General features: G+C 34.8%; 3 protein-coding genes across 4 annotated transcripts; 2 read left to right on the top strand and 1 right to left on the bottom strand.

The window, feature by feature from the left end:
• The first annotated feature begins 727 nt into the window (after positions 1-727).
• Positions 728-3,958, top strand: LOC125193234 (probable folate-biopterin transporter 9, chloroplastic). 2 transcript variants are annotated; one of them, XM_048090996.1, is made up of 2 exons: positions 728-1,465; positions 2,163-3,958. In XM_048090996.1, the coding sequence occupies exons 1-2, from the start codon at positions 979-981 to the stop codon at positions 3,317-3,319; spliced, it is 1,644 nt and encodes a 547-aa protein (XP_047946953.1). In that variant the 5' UTR covers positions 728-978; the 3' UTR covers positions 3,320-3,958. The 2 variants fall into 2 exon arrangements, with proteins under 2 accessions (XP_047946953.1, XP_047946954.1); XM_048090997.1 differs by having other exon boundaries at positions 1,415-1,465; positions 2,174-3,958.
• A 5,274-nt stretch (positions 3,959-9,232) lies between these two features.
• LOC125193239 (major allergen Pru ar 1-like) lies at positions 9,233-9,903 on the top strand. Its single transcript, XM_048091001.1, has one exon. It carries the CDS (start codon positions 9,298-9,300, stop codon positions 9,772-9,774), a length of 477 nt encoding a protein of 158 aa, XP_047946958.1. The 5' UTR covers positions 9,233-9,297; the 3' UTR covers positions 9,775-9,903.
• A 1,120-nt stretch (positions 9,904-11,023) lies between these two features.
• LOC125196784 (MYB-like transcription factor EOBII) lies at positions 11,024-13,213 on the bottom strand. The gene is made up of 3 exons (XM_048095408.1): positions 13,054-13,213; positions 12,375-12,504; positions 11,024-11,566 (listed from the first exon to the last, which is right to left on the bottom strand). Exons 1-3 carry the CDS (start codon positions 13,163-13,165, stop codon positions 11,122-11,124), a joined length of 687 nt encoding a protein of 228 aa, XP_047951365.1. The 5' UTR covers positions 13,166-13,213; the 3' UTR covers positions 11,024-11,121.
• Positions 13,214-18,948: the final 5,735 nt, after the last annotated feature.

Genomic DNA, 18,948 nt, shown 5'->3' with positions numbered 1-18,948 from the left:
TCTCACTGCATCTTCTGTCACGAGCTCCAAGGCATGTTTTTCGTTGTTGGCCTAAAGTAGGTAAGTACGAGAGAGAATGGAAAAAAAATGGATAGAATGGTAATTTGAGAGAAACTTTTCATTTTTTTGAAACTATTTTTTGTAGACACTTCGAAATTGAAAATTGAGACTATTTTTTATGACCGAATGTAATATTTCTCAATGAAAACAAATTGTTGAAGACCAGACTGTTTATATATTCTTTTTAAGTTTTTTCTTTTTTGCATATGCATCCAAAATCGTGACAAAAAAATCATATAAGCTGTACAAGAATATAATAAAAGTTACTATATGAAAAAAATATAAAGACCTCCTATAACAAAAAAAAAGTGTATAAGGATCTTATGGAAATTATGCAAGGAACTAACAAAAATTGTGATAAGAATATGAGGAGTTAAGAATGTGTTTTGTCAATTTAAAATAAATAATTTATGATCATTGCATGTCACATATTTCCATTTTCACTTTCATAGAGATCTCATTTCAATTTACTATTTTTAATAAATAAATATAAATTTAATTAACTTATTTGATTGATCTCACACTCTCACTCAGTTTAACTTAGTGGTCGTTGATGCATTCAAATTGCCATGCGTCACCATATGCTTGCTTTTGGTCCCTTAAAATCTCCATATCACAAAATCCAAATTGAACTTTAATTTATATCACAACGAAAACATCATCATCAGCTGGAAACCTCTTCTTCACACTCTCCCTCTCTTCGGGAATCACAACTAACCCCCAACCTAATTCATAATTAAATCAATTAATTCCATTTTTGCTCTTCCTATACTCTTCTGGATTCCTCCTCAACTCAAATCTCTTCCTTGTTACCACCATATAAATTCCATCGCCATGAACATTCATTTCCTTACTTGAACAAAACCTTCAGAGAATCTCACCAAATTTCGGAGATTTTCTGAAGTGATTCATTCAATCATGTTGATTTGCAGTAGAATTCCATTGCTCCCACCGAAGCTGGGCACCAAATCACATATAAAAAACCAAGCTTTATTCTCTCCAACATCAAGAATCCTCTGTTCTCAGCAGCAGAGCCCCAAGAGCACCATGAAGGAATACAGCAGGCGAAGAGCTCTGAAGCCAATCATCATCACCCCAGATGAGCAAATCTCTCTTATCAGCAAACAATCCGAGAAAAAACTGATCTTGGATGGGAAGAAGGGGTTTCTGCATCAGGAGATGATGATCCTGTGCGCGCTTGGTTACTATGTGAATGGTTTCAGGGGATTCCCGTGGCTGGCGCTCAACTTTCACATGGCCCATAATCTCAATATGAATCCCTCGACATTGCAGATTGTGCAGAACATGGGCAATCTGCCTATGGTGGCGAAGCCCTTTTATGGGATCTTGTCTGATGCTCTCTACATTGGTGGTGCTCATAGGATTCCTTACGTTTCCATTGGAGGTAAAACTCCAAATCTAGATTGTTTATTAGTTGATGCGTGCAATTCTGATTTATTAGTTTACTTGCTTAAGTAGTTGTTCTTGTTCTGTGTTTAGTTAGCCTTATGAGTTTACTGTGTTACTATGTCAATGGGATTTGGTTTCTTGTGAATGTTTTTGGCTTTATTGCAGCTTCATTATTCAGTTGATATGGGCTTATCTCTTAGCCTGTTTCTTTCTTTGTGAGTATGTGTGCGTGTCCGAGTTTCTTTTTTTAAGGACCACCTAAATGGGAGTTTCAGTGTGCTAAGTTCTTAAATTTTTACTTTGCTGTTATTTAAAGATATTGTCTGTTCCAATCTGACCTCTGCAGTATGGAGCAAGCAAAATTGCTGCTTTATAATTCATCTCTCCATAATTTGCATTGTTTATCTTATTCTCACTGTGGTTGAAACAAAGGCCACAATTAGGATCTGGAGTTTTACAAGGCCTTTTTATAATGTTTCATGAAATAAATCGTGTGTTTAATGCTCATCCCAAAATATACGACATGACCCAAACATAGGTCCTATGCGTAATCGTGTTGTTAATATGTGTTTCTCAGTGGAGTGGTTCCTATAAGCATTTGATTTTGATTTATGACCTGAAGCAGGTTTACTATATTGTATCTACGAACTGACCAGCCATGAATGAAACTGATTTTCTATATATCTCTTCAGTGGTATTGCAGGCGCTATCTTGGGGCTCGTTGGCATTAATCCCAGCAGCTAGTAAAGCTTTTATACCCCTCATGGCATGCGTGCTTGTGACTAATTTTGGAGCTTCGATTGCAGAGGTTGCAAAAGATGCACTCATTGCGGAGTATGGCCAATACAACAAAGTATCGGGGCTCCAATCTTATGCAGTCATGGCCTCAGCTGTAGGTGGGGTTTTGGGAAATTTACTCGGAGGCATTTTCTTGGTGAAAGCACTGCAGACTAAATCAATGTTTCTAGCTTTTGCTGCTATTCTTGTGCTCCAACTCACTGTATGTTTGAAAGCAAGAGAGGAATCATTCGGTTTACCTCAACCATCAAACTACAATCCTGTGAGGGAATCAATCCCACAGATCATCAAGAGACAGTACTCTGATCTTATGGTAGCAATCAAGGATGAGAGTGTATCACACTCTCTGATTTGGATTGTTTCTTCAATCTTGCTAATCCCAGCTCTGTCAGGCTCGATATTTTGCTACCAGACTCAATGTCTGAATCTTGACTCCTCAGTTATTGGAATGTCAAAAGTAACTGGTCAATTGATGCTTCTTTCGTTTACTATTCTCTATGATCGATTCGGTAAGAATATTCCTATGAGGAAGTTGGCCAGCATTATGCAGATCTCATATGCGTTTTCTCTGCTACTTGATATGGTGCTAGTCAAGCAGATAAACATCCAACTTGGGATCTCGAATGAGGTATTTGCTCTGTGTTTCTCGGGTCTTGCAGAGGTTATTGCACAGTTTAAGCTATTGCCATTCTATATGCTGTTTGCAAGTTTAGCTCCATCAGGATGTGAAGGTTCTTTGTTGTCTTTCGTGGCTTCTGCTCTGTGTCTGTCGTCCATATTCAGCGGGTTCTTAGGCGTTGGTCTAGCCTCGTTTCTTGGTATAACATCCGGTGATTACTCCAACCTCCCTTTAGGAATCATGGTGCAGTTTCTGGCGGCTTTACTTCCACTCCGGTGGATTGGATGTGTAACTACATCACAAGATCCTACCGAGAAGAATGTCAAGAAAGGTAGAAGTAAAAAAACCCGAAGAACTAGGAGAGTGGGAAGAGTCTCGTACGATCCTATGTACTCCTATCGCCGTGAAAGAGAATCTGACCTACAAAGGTGAAAATCTAATCTCACGTATTTTCGACTTAGTAAAAGCAATGGAATTTACAGAATTAGGTCTGTGAATGGTGTCTTGGTATGCAATAAGGGCGAGATCACTTAATTGATTCTCGCGTTTATTGCAACTAAAGGCGCTGGCACGCAACAGTCGGTTGGTGGGGAGAGTAACTAACTGAGGCAGCATGGTTTCACCACAAGGGCTAGAAGCCATCAAAGCTTGAGATGTATGGATGCTTAAAATGGCAACTCCAAATTTGCATGGACCACTTCTAGAATTCTCCACATGGTTGGTTTGGCTTCTGCTTCACAACCCCACCCTCGACGTGCCAACTTTGTCATGTAGCTATGATTCAAAATGCTGCAAGGTGAGGAGAATCTTCTGCATGCGAAATCCACCTACCATGGCAACACGTGAACCCCCTCGCTGCTCGAGGGTCGTTGTTCAAATATTCGGGAAAAAGGCATTGTAGTATTGTAACTTGGTAGCATGTTTAGTTGCATATGTCAATAATAATGAGATTTGGTTCGATTTGAAGTAGTACTAAATCTTGTCTTGGTTGCTACTTGCTAGAATTAGCTTTTTTGTTGTAGTATTTGGTAATACAGCTGCAATATGCATAAAGGTAGAAGTTGATGCGAATTATATGCTCTTGCTTCAAGTTGTTGAAAGATATAGTAGTAATAACAAATTTCAGATGATTATAGTTGAAGATCTTAAAATAGTAATTTATCAGCATTTGCAGTTTTGGTAGGCTTCCAATTTTGTTATTGAAGATTGAATTTCTGGTGCACATATATTTACTAGCAATTAAAGCTGTAAAAATGCATGTGGCAAAGGGAATAATATATGGTTGTGGTTCCAAATTTTAATTGGTGGGACTGTAATGATGTAATAAAGGTTATTTGAAGCTAAAAATATCATGCAAAGACAACATTTCAGTGATATGTTTTTAAAGATGTTATTTGTATGTCTAAAATTTTAATGAGTGTGATGTGTGTGAATAAGACGGATAACTAATGTTCGACATTATGTTTGGATACTGAAAGTGATGATGGCATCTTCAATTAATGAACAGATTTTATTTGCAATGGGAAGTTATAAATGAAAACGAAAAGATTGGAGTATTTTTCAAAAACCAAACACATGTAGATAGGGTTGTGGCTGAAAAGTGAAAATTGGCACTATCAGTATACTGAAAGTGAGTCGGGGTTTCTTAGATAATTTTGTTTTGAATTTGATTTTTCATCATTTTATAGGTTTTTTTGCTATAAATTATACTAAATTTTTGTCAAATTCTAATTTTATAGTATGTCAAATTTAAAATTAGCCTATAAATTACTAAGCAATTAATTTATTCTGATTTTTAATTAATAAAGATTTTAACTCTAATATGGCTTATTATCAATCCTAATTCAAGAAAAAAAATTTAATTTAGAAAAATAGTATGATGTTGTTGACTTGTTTCATTGTCTAAAACATGACGCCGTTTGGTTGATATCCCATAGTAACATGTATGCAAGTTACTATATCAAATTATGTCAGTACTAGAATCTCGATTGAATGTAAAATCAGAACAAATCAATAGTTCAATAATTTACGAACATATTTTAAAATTGATATGCAAAACTTGAATTAACGAAAGTTTAAGAATTTACATATACTTTACTCTTACTTAGTAATAACATGATATAGTCATGGAAAAACATTAATCAGAATTATTGTAATGATGTAAGTTGTGTCAAATCAAAGTTCAGAATTATTGACTATTTTTCACATCATCCATTTGAATACTGAATAGCAATATCAAATGAACTACATATTCGATTCATTAATTAACAAAATTTGTTAATCGACAAAATTCATTAATTTCCTAAGTCGCGTAGATTATAAAAGTAGGTTAAAATAATCAAATTACAGCAAAAACATAAAACTATGTGGATTAAAATTTGAATTGCTAGCGCAAAGGCTCTTTTAATGTGGTTAATTGGTTATGCTAAAAGTGAAGACTGTTAGATCATCTTTCTCTAGAAGGTTCCGTGCAGCCATATTTTGGGGAACAGAATCAAATGGGATTTGGAAGTTGGGACCATTCAACTAAAATTCACCAGGTGGATCATAGTACACCGTTGTTACAATTATGTCATTTTCACTATCACATTACTCTGTGAATATATATATTTAATCGGTAATACTATTAAATTCAAATTCTATATAGTCAATATTTTTCGAACCATAAAACCTAAGCCGGAATTTGCGTGACAAGTGGAACACAATATGTAGGTAATTACAAACTAAACCAGTTGTAGTTTAGTGAGGAGGAGTTTGTAATAAGTGACGAGCCCACGACTCCTAAATAAGGGGTCCAAATTTTTCCACAAATTACAACTTACTAGAGGATGTCATTTTATATGCCAATATAAACTTGTTACTTTTAACTGTATTGCTATAATCTACATACTTCGAAAATACATGTATGAGAACATGTTAAATATATAAAATAAATAGTTGTTTTATTGGTGTGCAGTCACCTCAGCATGCCACAAGAATTTAATTTACTTAACATTTTCAATGTCTACGGAAAAATGTCTTATTTTGTCATTATGAAATATTTGCGATAAAAAATCTCATTTACTTTTTTCATACTATTAATAAATGGAGCACGCCATTCAGCTAAATGTTACACTTATATTATATTATAAAACCAATTATAAAAGTAGAGTCCACGTTTCACTAATTTCTTTTCTTATTTTTCTTCACAAGGTAAAAAATTCTTAATATTCGTAGTGAGTCAAAATGAGATAATAAATGACGGACAAGTACCCAATAAATACACTAGTACATAATCAGTTGGCTGGCTAAGGTAGGTGGGGCCGGGCGGAGTAGGCCGACCCTTGACCCTCCGACATCCGCACCCTAACACAAAGCTTCTGTCCATCCTACTTGCAGAATGCAATTATGCAACTGCAAAATGAAGAACTCTGTGGCCTTTTCTTTAGCATGTTTGGTAGGGGTGATAACTCATCTAGGGATGAAATTTTATGAACAAACTAGTCCTTCCGTCCCACAAAAGATGTCACACTTTCCTTTTTAGTTTGTTCTACAAAAGATGTCACATTTTTCTTTTTGAAAAAAATTCTCTCACATGAATATAAAAATTATATTTTCTTTCTCCATTTAACACATAAAATAAAACCTCCTAAAATTTTGTATCGTACTATAAGTATGATATCTTTTATGGGACGGAGGGAATACTATTATTTGGGCCCGGGTCTTCTTTTATTAGTTATGCATACTTGCCTATAAATCTTCCGTCTCATTACTTTAGTTGGGCCTTCTTTTGTTATTTATAGTTGCCTATCACTAGATTCGATTAGAAAGTGCACTCTCTATTTTTATATTACAATGGTTTATTCGATATTCTATTTATTATCTCGTCAAATTCTACGATTATCAATTCTAGGCAGTGGAGGAGCTAAGATTTTATGAATGGGGCCTAAATTTCTGATAAATAATTGTTCAGTTTATTTAATGTCAATATCAATATTGTCAGAAGTCGACGTAGCAAAGCTACATAAGCAACGAAAGAGATCGTTAACAGGAACATATGAATACTGAAAATAATTAAAACATGGACAAAAACTATAAACACTTGGTGAAAATAATTAGAACATAAAAATGGAAACTCTTAACACATGTGGAGACAAAGTCAATGTGAATTAATTATTTTCTTAAATTGTAAAGATAATAAATATTAGAGTGTGTAAATTCATTATATAAAATTACAAGTTGTGAGAAAATCAACAAAACCTATAGATAAAAATTAACGATGCTAGTAATATACTTTTATTTACATAGTTACGGGATAAAAAATACTCCCTTCGTCCCACTTTAGGAGTCCCGGTTGAGTTCGACACCGATTTTAATAAATATATAGGAAAGTTGGGGGAAAAAAATAGTTGAATGCTACTTTTATATATTAGTTTTATAATACAATGTGAGTGGCAAAAGATGAGTGGAATGTGGGGCCTATTACCAACTATGGAATATTCTAACCGGAACTCCTAAAGTGAGACACCCAAAAGTAGTAAACCGGAACTCCAAAAATGGGACGGAGGGAGTATTTTTTATTCATGGATACGTGTAGCTAAGATTTCAGAATGAAAAAAAAAGTAAATGATAGTATTAGTATATGTTATTGTATTTATGAGATTAAACAATTTTTTTTTTGTTATATATGTATGCTTTTAAATTTTGAAATGAAAGAGAATAAATATAATAGTATAACATAAAAGGGAATTAAACATAAAAAGAGATATATAAAAAGGTAAAAAAGCAATAGCAATTCTATGCATGGAGAGTTTTGAACTCGGGCACACATAAAAGGGGAATCTAGAAACCAGCTGAGCTAGATAAATATTTGAATATGGTTGTATACAGATATTATATATACGAAAAGTTAAAATGGTTGAGAGGCTCAGGGGCCCCTGGCCCCAGCATGGCTCCGCCCCTGGATAGGTCTACAGAGTCTGCCTAATCAATTTGGTCCAGTCATTCTACTTCACCAGTTTGCGATTCTAATTTATCTTTTTAAAAACGCGTTTCGAAGAAGTTTTCACCCATGCCGAGTCAAATGGTAACAAATTATTAGAGACAGAGGGAGTATATTAAATCATAAAGTTTCTTTTATGATTTTATTTTCCCTTTTATATACAAATTGTATGATATTTAAAATGGCATTTTCCATTAAAATAGAAAAAGAAAACAAGAAATTAAAAGAAAATAAACGAAAAAATTCTCATTTAATGAAACTCATAATTTTAAATATAATTTAAAGATATCATTTTGTATATAGATAGGGAAATTGAGAAAAAATTGATATTGTAGTTCACAATATTCCAATTTTAAACTTTATGGGACGAACTAGAATTTGACCAAACTTTATAATTTAAATAGCTACTTCCCTCAGTCCATGAAAAATAGTCTCATTTTACCATTTTGGGATGTCCAAAAAAAATAGTCTCATTTCTATAAATGGAAACTCCTTCTCTCATACTTTACTCACTTTTTCTTCTCTCTCCATACTTCACATATTTTTTTTTCCACATCTCTCTTACTTTACCTATTTTTTCTCCTTCTTTTTTACTTTACCAAAACTATAATTAAAACTCGTGTCGTCCATAAATGAGACTATTTTTTGTGAACAGAGGAAGTACTATTAATAAACTGTCTCATAAATTAATGAGACTTATTTGCTAATTGATAGAATTTTATTCTTCGTATCTTTGTGCAGTGCTAATTGATATAGATGTAATTTTATTATTTTATAAAATTGCGTCTCAGTGTGTAAGGATAATATTGTTCCTACGAATTTTACAAATCTTACGTAAGCTTGAAAGTAGTTGAATCGCCAAAAAGAATGACATGTAATCGTGGACGAATGGAGTAATAAGTAAGATGCAATTGGATGAACTATTAGAATAAAGTAATAGGACTTTTTAGATGATGCATATGTAGGAATGGATTCTTAATGTGAAGTCATGCCCTTCCCATTTGAATGTATATAAAATGGTTAACGTTCTTAGCATACACAATGTAGCCAAGATGTATAATTAATTTATAACGTATGGAATCTGTACCAAACAATAATAAATTGTAACATCACAATTGATCGCACCACAAAATTGAAATTAAAGAAACAAATATGAAATTCACTGGCAACTATGCGATGACTCGTCAATATAGGAATGCCATGCGCACTAGTTTCACACTCTCGACCAAAAAGAAAGAGTAGACTTTTTTATTCAACTACTTGGTTACACACACAAGGTCACACAATTAAGAAACAGAACATTCGATTCTATGCTATAAATAGGGAGCTCATATTCTCTCATTTTCCCATCTCACTTAGCCACATTTACAACCATTACACATATCCTCCTACTTATAACTCCGTTTTCTCATTTTTACTTCAACTAATCATGGGTGCTATCACTTACGATATTGAGATCCCTTCCTCCATCTCGGCCGCAAAGATTTTTAAGGCCGTGGTGCTCGATGTTGACACCCTCGTCCCCAAGATCATGCCTCAGGCAATCAAGAGCGTCGAGATCTTGGAAGGGGACGGTGGCGTTGGGACCATCAAGCTTATCCATTTTGGCGAAGGGAGTCAGTACAAGAGTGTCAAGCACCGTGTGGATGCTATCGACAAGGAGAACTTGACCCACAGTTACAGCATAATCGAGGGCGATGTTCTTGGAGGAGTTATTGAATCCGTTACTTATCATGTCAAGATCGTCCCAACCGAAGATGGAGGGAGCATTTGTAAGAACAGAAGCATCTACAACACAAAGGGTGATGCTGAGATTAGTGAGGAGAAGATCAAGGAAGGAAAAGAGAAGGCCATGGCTATGTTCAAGGCCATTGAAGCTTACCTCCTTGCCAATCCTAATGCCTAAAAGCTTCAATTACACACACCCCTACATGCTTGAAAGTTGAAAACTATTGTTTTGTGTGATTTTGTTTCTTTGTTTCTTCAACTTTGTATTTTCCAATAACATGCATTTTGTGGTATTCTTCTCATCAAATTAAAGTGTTCTTTTTTTTTCTACCAAAACTATGTCGAGTTGCCAACCAACTAACGTTATGTCTGCAATTCTACTTATTGAACTGTTTCACAATATATGAGCAGCACAAAGAAGCAAAAAGATGATGAAAGGAAAAATTAATGTGGAATAGATTATTTAAGGTAATGTAAATTAAGGTATGCATAGCAAATAATAATCTCTATACATATCATAAACAAATCATGTGAGTAATATTATCAACAAAAAATTATGACAAACTACTTGAAATTTTGGCCACCAAGAATGGGTGCAGGCCTCAAACATTAGACTACGTAAAATATAGAATTTGTCGTAATGTCATTGGGTTTAAACGTCTGTCTGTAACTTTTTTCTAAAAAACACATTTCAAATGCATTATGAATAGGTTGATATTGCACTAAATTAGGGAAACAAAGTTTTAAGGTACAATCGTATATTTCAACTGTTTCGTAAGATGGCTGATAGAGAGTAATTTGTGGGACAGTGAGAGAACATATAAGTAGTTATTGACTCTTAATAAAGAGGTAGTTGTAACAAAACCTTCTCTATGAACAATGGCTAATCCATGAACATTGGATTGTCGAGGTTTAGAGACTAATTAAGTGAACTAGAAGTCCAAATGGCATGGTATTAGCTACCTCAGAATCAATAATCCGCCAACTATAGTACTATACCCTGTTCTTTGTAAGGTACCCTTACTTTCAACATAGTGAAAATTTATAAGAGTGTGAAAGGACTAACAATGCTTTAAACTTATCCGTTTTATTATTTTATATGCACTTTATTGGAATAAAGTCAATATTTAAATGCATTTAAATAATAATAAATCTCAAATACATGATGTAACTAAACAACCATTTCTTTTGCAAATTAACTATAGCTTGAATGTGGAGAATATGCACGCCTAATGAGTGATACATATATCACTTCAAGTAAAATTTAAGTTAAGTGCGTTAACATTTTTTTTAACTCAATTGATTTGCTAAAGGATGTAAAATGAAAGAGCCTGTTACTCTTTCAATATGGCTAGTGACTTCACCATCAGGATTATGATGTCTGTTAGACCAATAAAATAATAAATTTCTCAACAGTTAATCGAAATTGTTACACATCAAGAATCGCAAAATTGACCAAAAACAACCATACAATATTTCATAATTAAGTCGAAAACCTTCTTTGATTTTCATTGATTTTTTTATTTCAAACATGAAAACTTGTACCAAAAGAGCTCAAAACTAAATGTGACGGCAAAGTGTGCTGATAAATAGCTCTATTTGTGCTACTATATCCGTGAAGATCAGCCATGCTCCACAAGCCATCCCATATGCTCAAATCGTTTGGGGTCTCATGAGGCAGGACTTCTTGCTCAGCTAGTGGGTTCGTTTTTACAAGTTCATGGCCCGATTCATCAAAGGTTGATAGATTATTGACGTTTTCATAAAACAACGGCATAATATGTTTCATGTCTGTTTCTTCTTGTTGACGCCGTTGTTCTTGTTGAAATTGTTGTCTTTTAAGAAGGCGAGCCCGCAACTTTTCAGAATTTCGGGACGGGAGTTTGCCTTTTTTCTTGAAGTGTGTTCTCCAGTAGTTCTTGATTTCATTATCAGTCCTTCCGGGTAAACTTCTAGCAATTGTTGACCACCTGTATTCATAATTTTGAAATTTGTAGGTGTAAGTGGTATGTACATATATGCATCTCTAATCAAATTAATTTCTATGTAAAAATTAATGAGTAGTTTTATGTTTTTAGATTAAAATGTACTTCAACCTTCCACGAAAGTATACAATGTTGATTAGTATACGTTTTATGCAAATAGCCAAATAGTAGTTGGATGTATATTTTTTAGCGATTAAAGCGTTTATTAAGAATATCACTATTTAGAGAAGACGTGGTTTTTTTGTATGTAAAATTAAGAGGTGTGTTAGTGCGCTAAGATATAAAGCGGAATATGAAATTATGTTAAAAGGAAAAAGGTATATATACCCTTTATGGACCTTAAATAAGACATTTGTAATATTTTTTTGGATAAATTAGGAATAATATTTAAACAATTGGTCTAGTCTAAGTAAGACATGCTGCATCAAACTTACTAGGAAAGAGAGAAATTATTGAGTGATTGATGATGAAATATAAATAGTAAATGGGTGCATGTAAGAAGAATAATGCCTTTTCACATTACATTGTCAAATAAAACAAAAAATAATATTTCTTGTCGACTTTAACTCTAACAAAAAATTTGAAAAATATAAAGAGAAAAGTAGATGAAAATTTTAATAGAATGATACTTTTATACATAGAGTATTAAATTTAAATAAAATATGTGTGAAATGGGTTAATAAAGTGTGAAATTAATTTTTAAAAATTAGTAAAAATAAAATTAAATATTTAGATATGAGATGTCTCAAAATTGAAAAGTAAAACAGGTAACAAGGGGCGAAGGGAATATTACCTGTTACCCCATCTAGCATGTAGTTCAAGGATGACGCTCTCTTCATAAGGGGTTATTCGACCCCTCTTGAGATCGGGCCGCAAGTAATTCACCCATCTTAATCTGCAACTCTTCCCATTTCTTTTTAATCCTGTTCTCCAAATAGTGAGAAAATTTAGATAATAAATGATTTTTATTGATTGATGATAGATATTCACTTAATTTTTTTTCTAAATTAAATAAAACTGCAAGCTATATAGTTAGAAGGAAATAACACTAATTAAAGAGAGGAAATTGGAAAGATTGTATATTGAAAACAACCATGCATACTAGATTAATTTTTATAAAATGAAGATTAGTATATGTAAAATAATAGTTGGAGCTCATGAACTTAACTGTTACAAAACTTATACACTAAATTACTTACAAACCGACTTAAGGAATACTATGCTGAATTGCTGATGCTCAGCAAAACACCTTCTAAAGAGGGTATTTTAAAATAAGAAATTTGTAATTTTGAGATGGAAAATGATCTTCTTACATACTCCATATGATTTGTGAATAATATGTTTGATAGAATTTATAAAATCGATCAATGAATAATATGTTGAGATGGAAAATGATCTTCTTACATACTCCATATGATTTGTGAATAATATGTTTGATAGAATTTATAAAATCGATCGATGAATAACCTAACCTGCAAGCGTAGCGATAGCGTTCCATTTGCCGTCACCATGCAAGTTCACGTACTCAACAAGCAATCTGTCTTCTTCAGCAGTCCAAGCTCCTTTTCTCCACTCCTCTTCCATCACTCATCAGCCTCTCTCTCTCTCTCTCTTATGTGTGTGTGTGTGTGTGTGTGTATGTTGTCTAGTTAATTCCTTGGCTAAAGGTGTTTGTGTTTGCTGCATATTTATATTGGCCTTTATAGTGCAGTATGACTTAATCAAATCATCTATCTTAATGTCATTATCAAACACTTAGGATACCTATCTTGACATAAGATAAAGATCAACCTTACTGGCCCATCTAGCATCAATAAATTAACTAATGCGCCATAGTATAAATTTTATCAATAATATCTCATATAGTAGTAGTAGTAGTAGTAACTCTTAATTTGGATTGATGACCGTAAAAATAGTGTAAAGATCGTTTGAAACTTTGAATCTACGTAGCCTCTACGTTGGATTTGAAATAGTTTCCTTGACAATTTGGATGGAGTAGTTTAATCAATTTTAACTTCAATAATACCTTTAAAATTATTATTATAAAGAGTATTACTTAAAGATGTTAGATTGTCTTTTTTATTGATTTATTTGAAATTAAAAGTACAACAACAAATCTAATTTTAATTTTTATAAAACTAATAATGATATTTGTTAAGGTATTAAATGCTTATGAATTAATGTAAGAGGTGCTCAAGCAAGTGCTCGTGTAGTCGTGTAATATATATATCGCTTCTCTATAGTTATATAGGAGTATAGTTTTTTTAGTCTTTAAAAGTATTCCCTATCAAGTCTTATAACTTTGTTTAATATATTTTCCTTAGTATAATGAGTGTCCAACATGACATAATTAATATCTATCTATCTATATAGTATTTTATAATAGAGAAATATATGAATACGAGATTATGGAAAGCTGTGTGGACTAATGGATCTCGAGTTTGGTGGGCAATAATTTATTCTTGAAAACCACTGAATAGCCAATGACATCTCAACAGGTGTGGATATTATCACCTTGGTGCTAGATTAAATAAGATTCTTTTTGTGCTTATTATGGGTGTTTAAGTCTTTAAATATATGTTCTTAGTACGTCACATTAGCAGACAGGTGCCATGATACTAGTTTCAAATTTATCTAAGTGGAGATTGAATCAATTGTAGTAGCTTTTTGCGTCATTCCAAAGGGCAAAAATGAGTGCTACAAAATTGAAAATTCATCACATCTTTTTCAAGGAGAAGAAATAATGTCATCAGGCGTGCCTTATATTTGATGGAAAATGATGCGTAATTCTTTTCCATTATTTCTAGCAAACTATTTTTTCTTATTTTCAGCCTAGTTCGGATCAATATTTCTTTTATGTGCTTAAAATTATTGCGATCCAAAAGTGATAACATAGTCATTTATATATAGTTGTATGAATGAGATATTTTCAGTTATTTGTAATACATGATTGATTTGAAATTTGCTAAAACTTGAGAGTTAATTAATTTTACTTGCCGAATCAAATGGATTAGCGATATATATTACTGTATCTGATTCAATGCAACCCCCTTGAAAATATTTTAATTTTAGTTATTTTAAGATGTCATTTCAAAGTAGATTAGGATAAGATGAAGATCATATAGTAATATTTTAACCACATAATTTCTTAATTAATTGAGATTATGGAATGTTTGAGGGATGCCAACGGGCAGGTCTGGCTTCTCTAGAAACATTAATAGCTTTATGATCACGACATCCACGTTGTCGAATCAACTGAATCTCATAACAATTTATGATATACACTACTATTAGTGCAACAACTAGGGATTTTCTATATTATTTCTCTCTTTTCTAACAATGTCTTTGTGTTTAATGTAGCCATTATAAAAAGGAAGTTATAATGGACTCGTGCAAAAGGTCTTATTGTGGGCTTCTAGACTTTAAATTAGTAGTTTGATCAAATCTCTTGTGATATGAAAGTCTTTAGTTTATGTTATCAGTGAGATTCCTAAAGATATGGTAGAATTTATTTGGTCGAGTTTCTCTATTTTATTTCATTATTATAAACAAAAGTGATATTTATTCTATTTTGTCTATTCACGTGAGTCTTCTTGACTAGGACCAGGGAAAAATATAAAAATATCGAAATATCGTCTTTATTGTACCAAAAAATTACTTAAAATTCGTATACCGTGATTTTGACATACCGAAATTCGGTACGTATATACCATAAATTAAGGTATATAACGTGAAATATAAATATAATTATGTATAAAAATATTTTATATATTTTTAAATTTTAAATTATAAAATCTATGGTGAAATACAAACATAATTATGAATAAAATATATTTAATATATTTTTTAAATTATAAATAACATTATAAAAACTCGAATATTTTATTTTTATTGATGTCGAAAGTTAGGTATACAACAAAAGTACGATATACCGAATTTCGGTACGGCATATCACGGTATTGGTATGAAAATTCTTCATACTGAAAATAAGGTATACTGAAATTTTTGGTAAGGTAAAGGTATTGTTTTTTTCGCATACCGAATTTACGGTAAAGTATACGGCATTGTGATTTCGGCAAGATATATCGTACCTACCCAGCCCTGAATCTCGATAATAATACTGTTCTAAGATGAGGAAAAATTCAAATTTTGGATGAGTTTGGAAAAAAAATTCCAAGGAAGAGATTTTTTTTTGCTTTCTATAAATTGGGAAAATGTCAATCTTATTGGCGTGTTTAAATACGTCATATTACTGGTGTTTTTTCAGATTATTATGTACGTCCGTGTATAGTTATTTTTCTTTCTAAAGTTAATAATTCAATGGAGAGGAGCCCTTTGTACGACGAAACTGAGACTCGAGTTCAGAACCTACCATCGACTAAAATATGTAAATTAAGAAAACCAAAAATATGTTAAAGTAATACTGAAATGAATGTTGACACTAGGTGATCCCAGGGCAACTATATCCCACAATGGCTTGATACCACTAAGCCACAAGATGTTATTGTTTGTACTGTTTTTTCCTATTACAGAAAGGCCAAATAAAAAGTGTCCCATTTAACTCTTTTAGGAACTTCTTTTACAAATCCATCCCAAATTCAAATGATTGCAAATCCAACAGCAATTACATTTATCCGCAATTTTTCCTAATGATAATATATACCAGAATTATGACGATGTTAAATAAGTAATACTCCTTCCGTCCTATAAAGTAGATTAGTAGAGACTTTTTTCCATTTTTGTCCCTCTTATTTATTAAAACTCGTGTCATTTCAAATGTCATGCCAAATGCCATAGTATGATGACCTCCATGAAATGCAATAGTTAGGTAAAAAATAATCTGAAACTGAATGGAGTAGCTACTTTGAATTTCCAAGTATCTTTGACTAGTACCTTTGTCCTTTGGCATGCACTTCCATATTCTTTTGTAATTATCATCTAACCAAATTCATGACTACTAAAAAGGCTGCACCTCTTTCGCCTTTGCGGTGTGCTTTTTGAGTTGCGTAGCTACCTCGGCATTGGTTGTTGCAGGAGGTTCGGGCTGCCCATCCAGCATGTTCTCCTCGTCCTGTATTACAGTGTCGTTGAGTCCCCTATCAACTCCCCCCTCCATAAGCACAGCCTTGTCCTCAAGGCGAAGAGACGGAAAGTGGCGTAACAAATCATCCTTCGACTCCCAAGAAGGCATGTCTGCATTTTCGGACCAATGCACTAACCATTGATGCTGGGGCAGCCCGCGGGCCAGAACTATACGCTCATCAGTTGCACGAATCGGAACATCGACCGGGCGATGATTCTTGAAAGACTGTGGAAGCTGAGAATGTACCGAATCTGACAGTGGAGGAATAAATGGCTTGAGTAGAGAAACATGAAAGACATCATGGATCCTACTCTCAAGTGGAAGTTGTAGGCGGTAGGCAACCGCGCCAATACGCTCAACGATCTTGAATGGACCATAATATCGTCTTGCCAATTTAGCAGACATTGGTCTACCCACAGAAACCTGGCGGTACGGCTGCAAGCGCAGCAGGACATCATCACCCACATTAAACTCAACATGCTTGCGGTGTTTATTAGCATATTCCGCCATTTTTCGCTGGGCAGCCAGCAAGTTCGACTTCAAGGTGCGCAACAGAACCGTGCGCTCACCCAAGCTTTCCACCACAGCTGCATTCTCCGCAGGCAAGGCTGGCGACGCGAACAAATTAGGTGGGTCACGTCCGTACAAGGCTTTGAAAGGGGACATCCCAATGCTAATATTCACGCTACAATTCATAGCCAATTCTGCCCAAGGAAGATAATCATACCATTTCTTCGGCTGCTCAAACGTGAAAGCACGTAAATACTGCTCCAAAGTACGGTTCGTCACCTCCGACTGGCCATCCGTTTGTGGATGATAAGCTGTAGTGAATTGGAGCTTCGTTCCGCTCATAGTCAAAAGCTCTTTCCAGAAGTCACTAACAAATATGGGGTCCCTGTCGGTAAGGAGCTTATCAGGGAAACCGTGCAGCTTCACTACAGTACTAACGAATAAGCGGGCAACTTTAGGAGCATCAAAACCCGTGGGCAAGGGGCCGAAATGAGCATACTTAGAGAGGCGGTCGACGACGACCATAATGGCAGTGTATCCGTGGGAATTGGGCAAACCCACAATAAAGTCCATTGACGCTGCAGACCATACCGAGTCCGGAATAGGGAGTGGCTGAATCAAGCCGGATGGTCTATCTGTCACATATTTAGTCACCTGACAAACAGGGCAGGCAGCAACAAAACGACGTACATCAGCGCGCATACCTGGCCAGAAAAAAGAAGAAGCAACACGTGAGAAAGTCCGTTTTTCACCCGGGTGTCCAGCAGATTTGGAACCATGTGATTCTTCCAGAATATCATTTCGAACAGCTGTATCACGGCTCAACAACAGCCTGTTCTTGAAATACAACAGCCCATCCGCCACGGAGATATGGGCCGGAGCTCGCCGGTTTGCGACAGCTTCATGTAGTGCGACCAGATCTGGCAGCGCCGAATTTTCACGGCGAATAATGGCCAAAACCAAGGGAACCGGGCGAGCAAAGGTGAGGAACAGTTTCGCATCCTCCCTGACATCATCCGGGTCCCTGCGAGATAGGGCATCAGCCACCCTATTGGACGCTCCGGACTTATACTCGATAGAGAATTTAAAACCCATGAGCTTTCGAATATAGAACTGCTGATCCGGTGTCTGTACAACCTGCGAAAGTAACTCCTTTAAACTGCGTTGGTCACTTCGAATGATAAATTCCCTACCGAGGAGATACTGCCGCCACTTTTGTACCGACTCCACAATTGCGTAGAGTTCCTTGTGATATGTTGAGGAAACTCGACGGCGCGGCCCCAATTTCTTGCTGAAATATGCCAGAGGGTGCCCATTCTGCAAGAGGACAGCCCCAATTCCAAAATCCGAGGCATCCGTCTCGATAACAAATGGTAATTCGAAATCTGGGAGGTGGAGCACGGGGGCAGCACTCATCGCAGATTTCAGCTCAAGAAAACTGGCCTCGGCCAGCGGAGACCAAGTGAATGCTTCCTTCTTAAGCAAGTCAGTAAGGGGGGCTGCGATAATGGAATAATTCTTCACAAAACGTCTGTAATACCCTGTCAAACCCAAAAATCCACGCAATTGCCTCACTGTGGATGGAGTGGGCCAGGATGTCATTGCTTCCAACTTAGAAGGATCAGCTTGCAGCTCACCCGCGGATATTATATGTCCCAAATAATCGATCTTATCAACACCAAAGGAACATTTTGATTGCTTCACATAAAAACTGTTGATAGAGAGCGTATGTAATACCTGCTCCAGATGAAGGGAGTGGTCAGCCACCGAGGCA

This window comes from Salvia hispanica, chromosome 6 (genome assembly GCF_023119035.1).
Source record: "Salvia hispanica cultivar TCC Black 2014 chromosome 6, UniMelb_Shisp_WGS_1.0, whole genome shotgun sequence".
In the NCBI taxonomy this organism is placed as follows: Eukaryota; Viridiplantae; Streptophyta; class Magnoliopsida; order Lamiales; family Lamiaceae; genus Salvia; species Salvia hispanica.
This window is presented reverse-complemented; position numbering and strand designations above follow the sequence as displayed.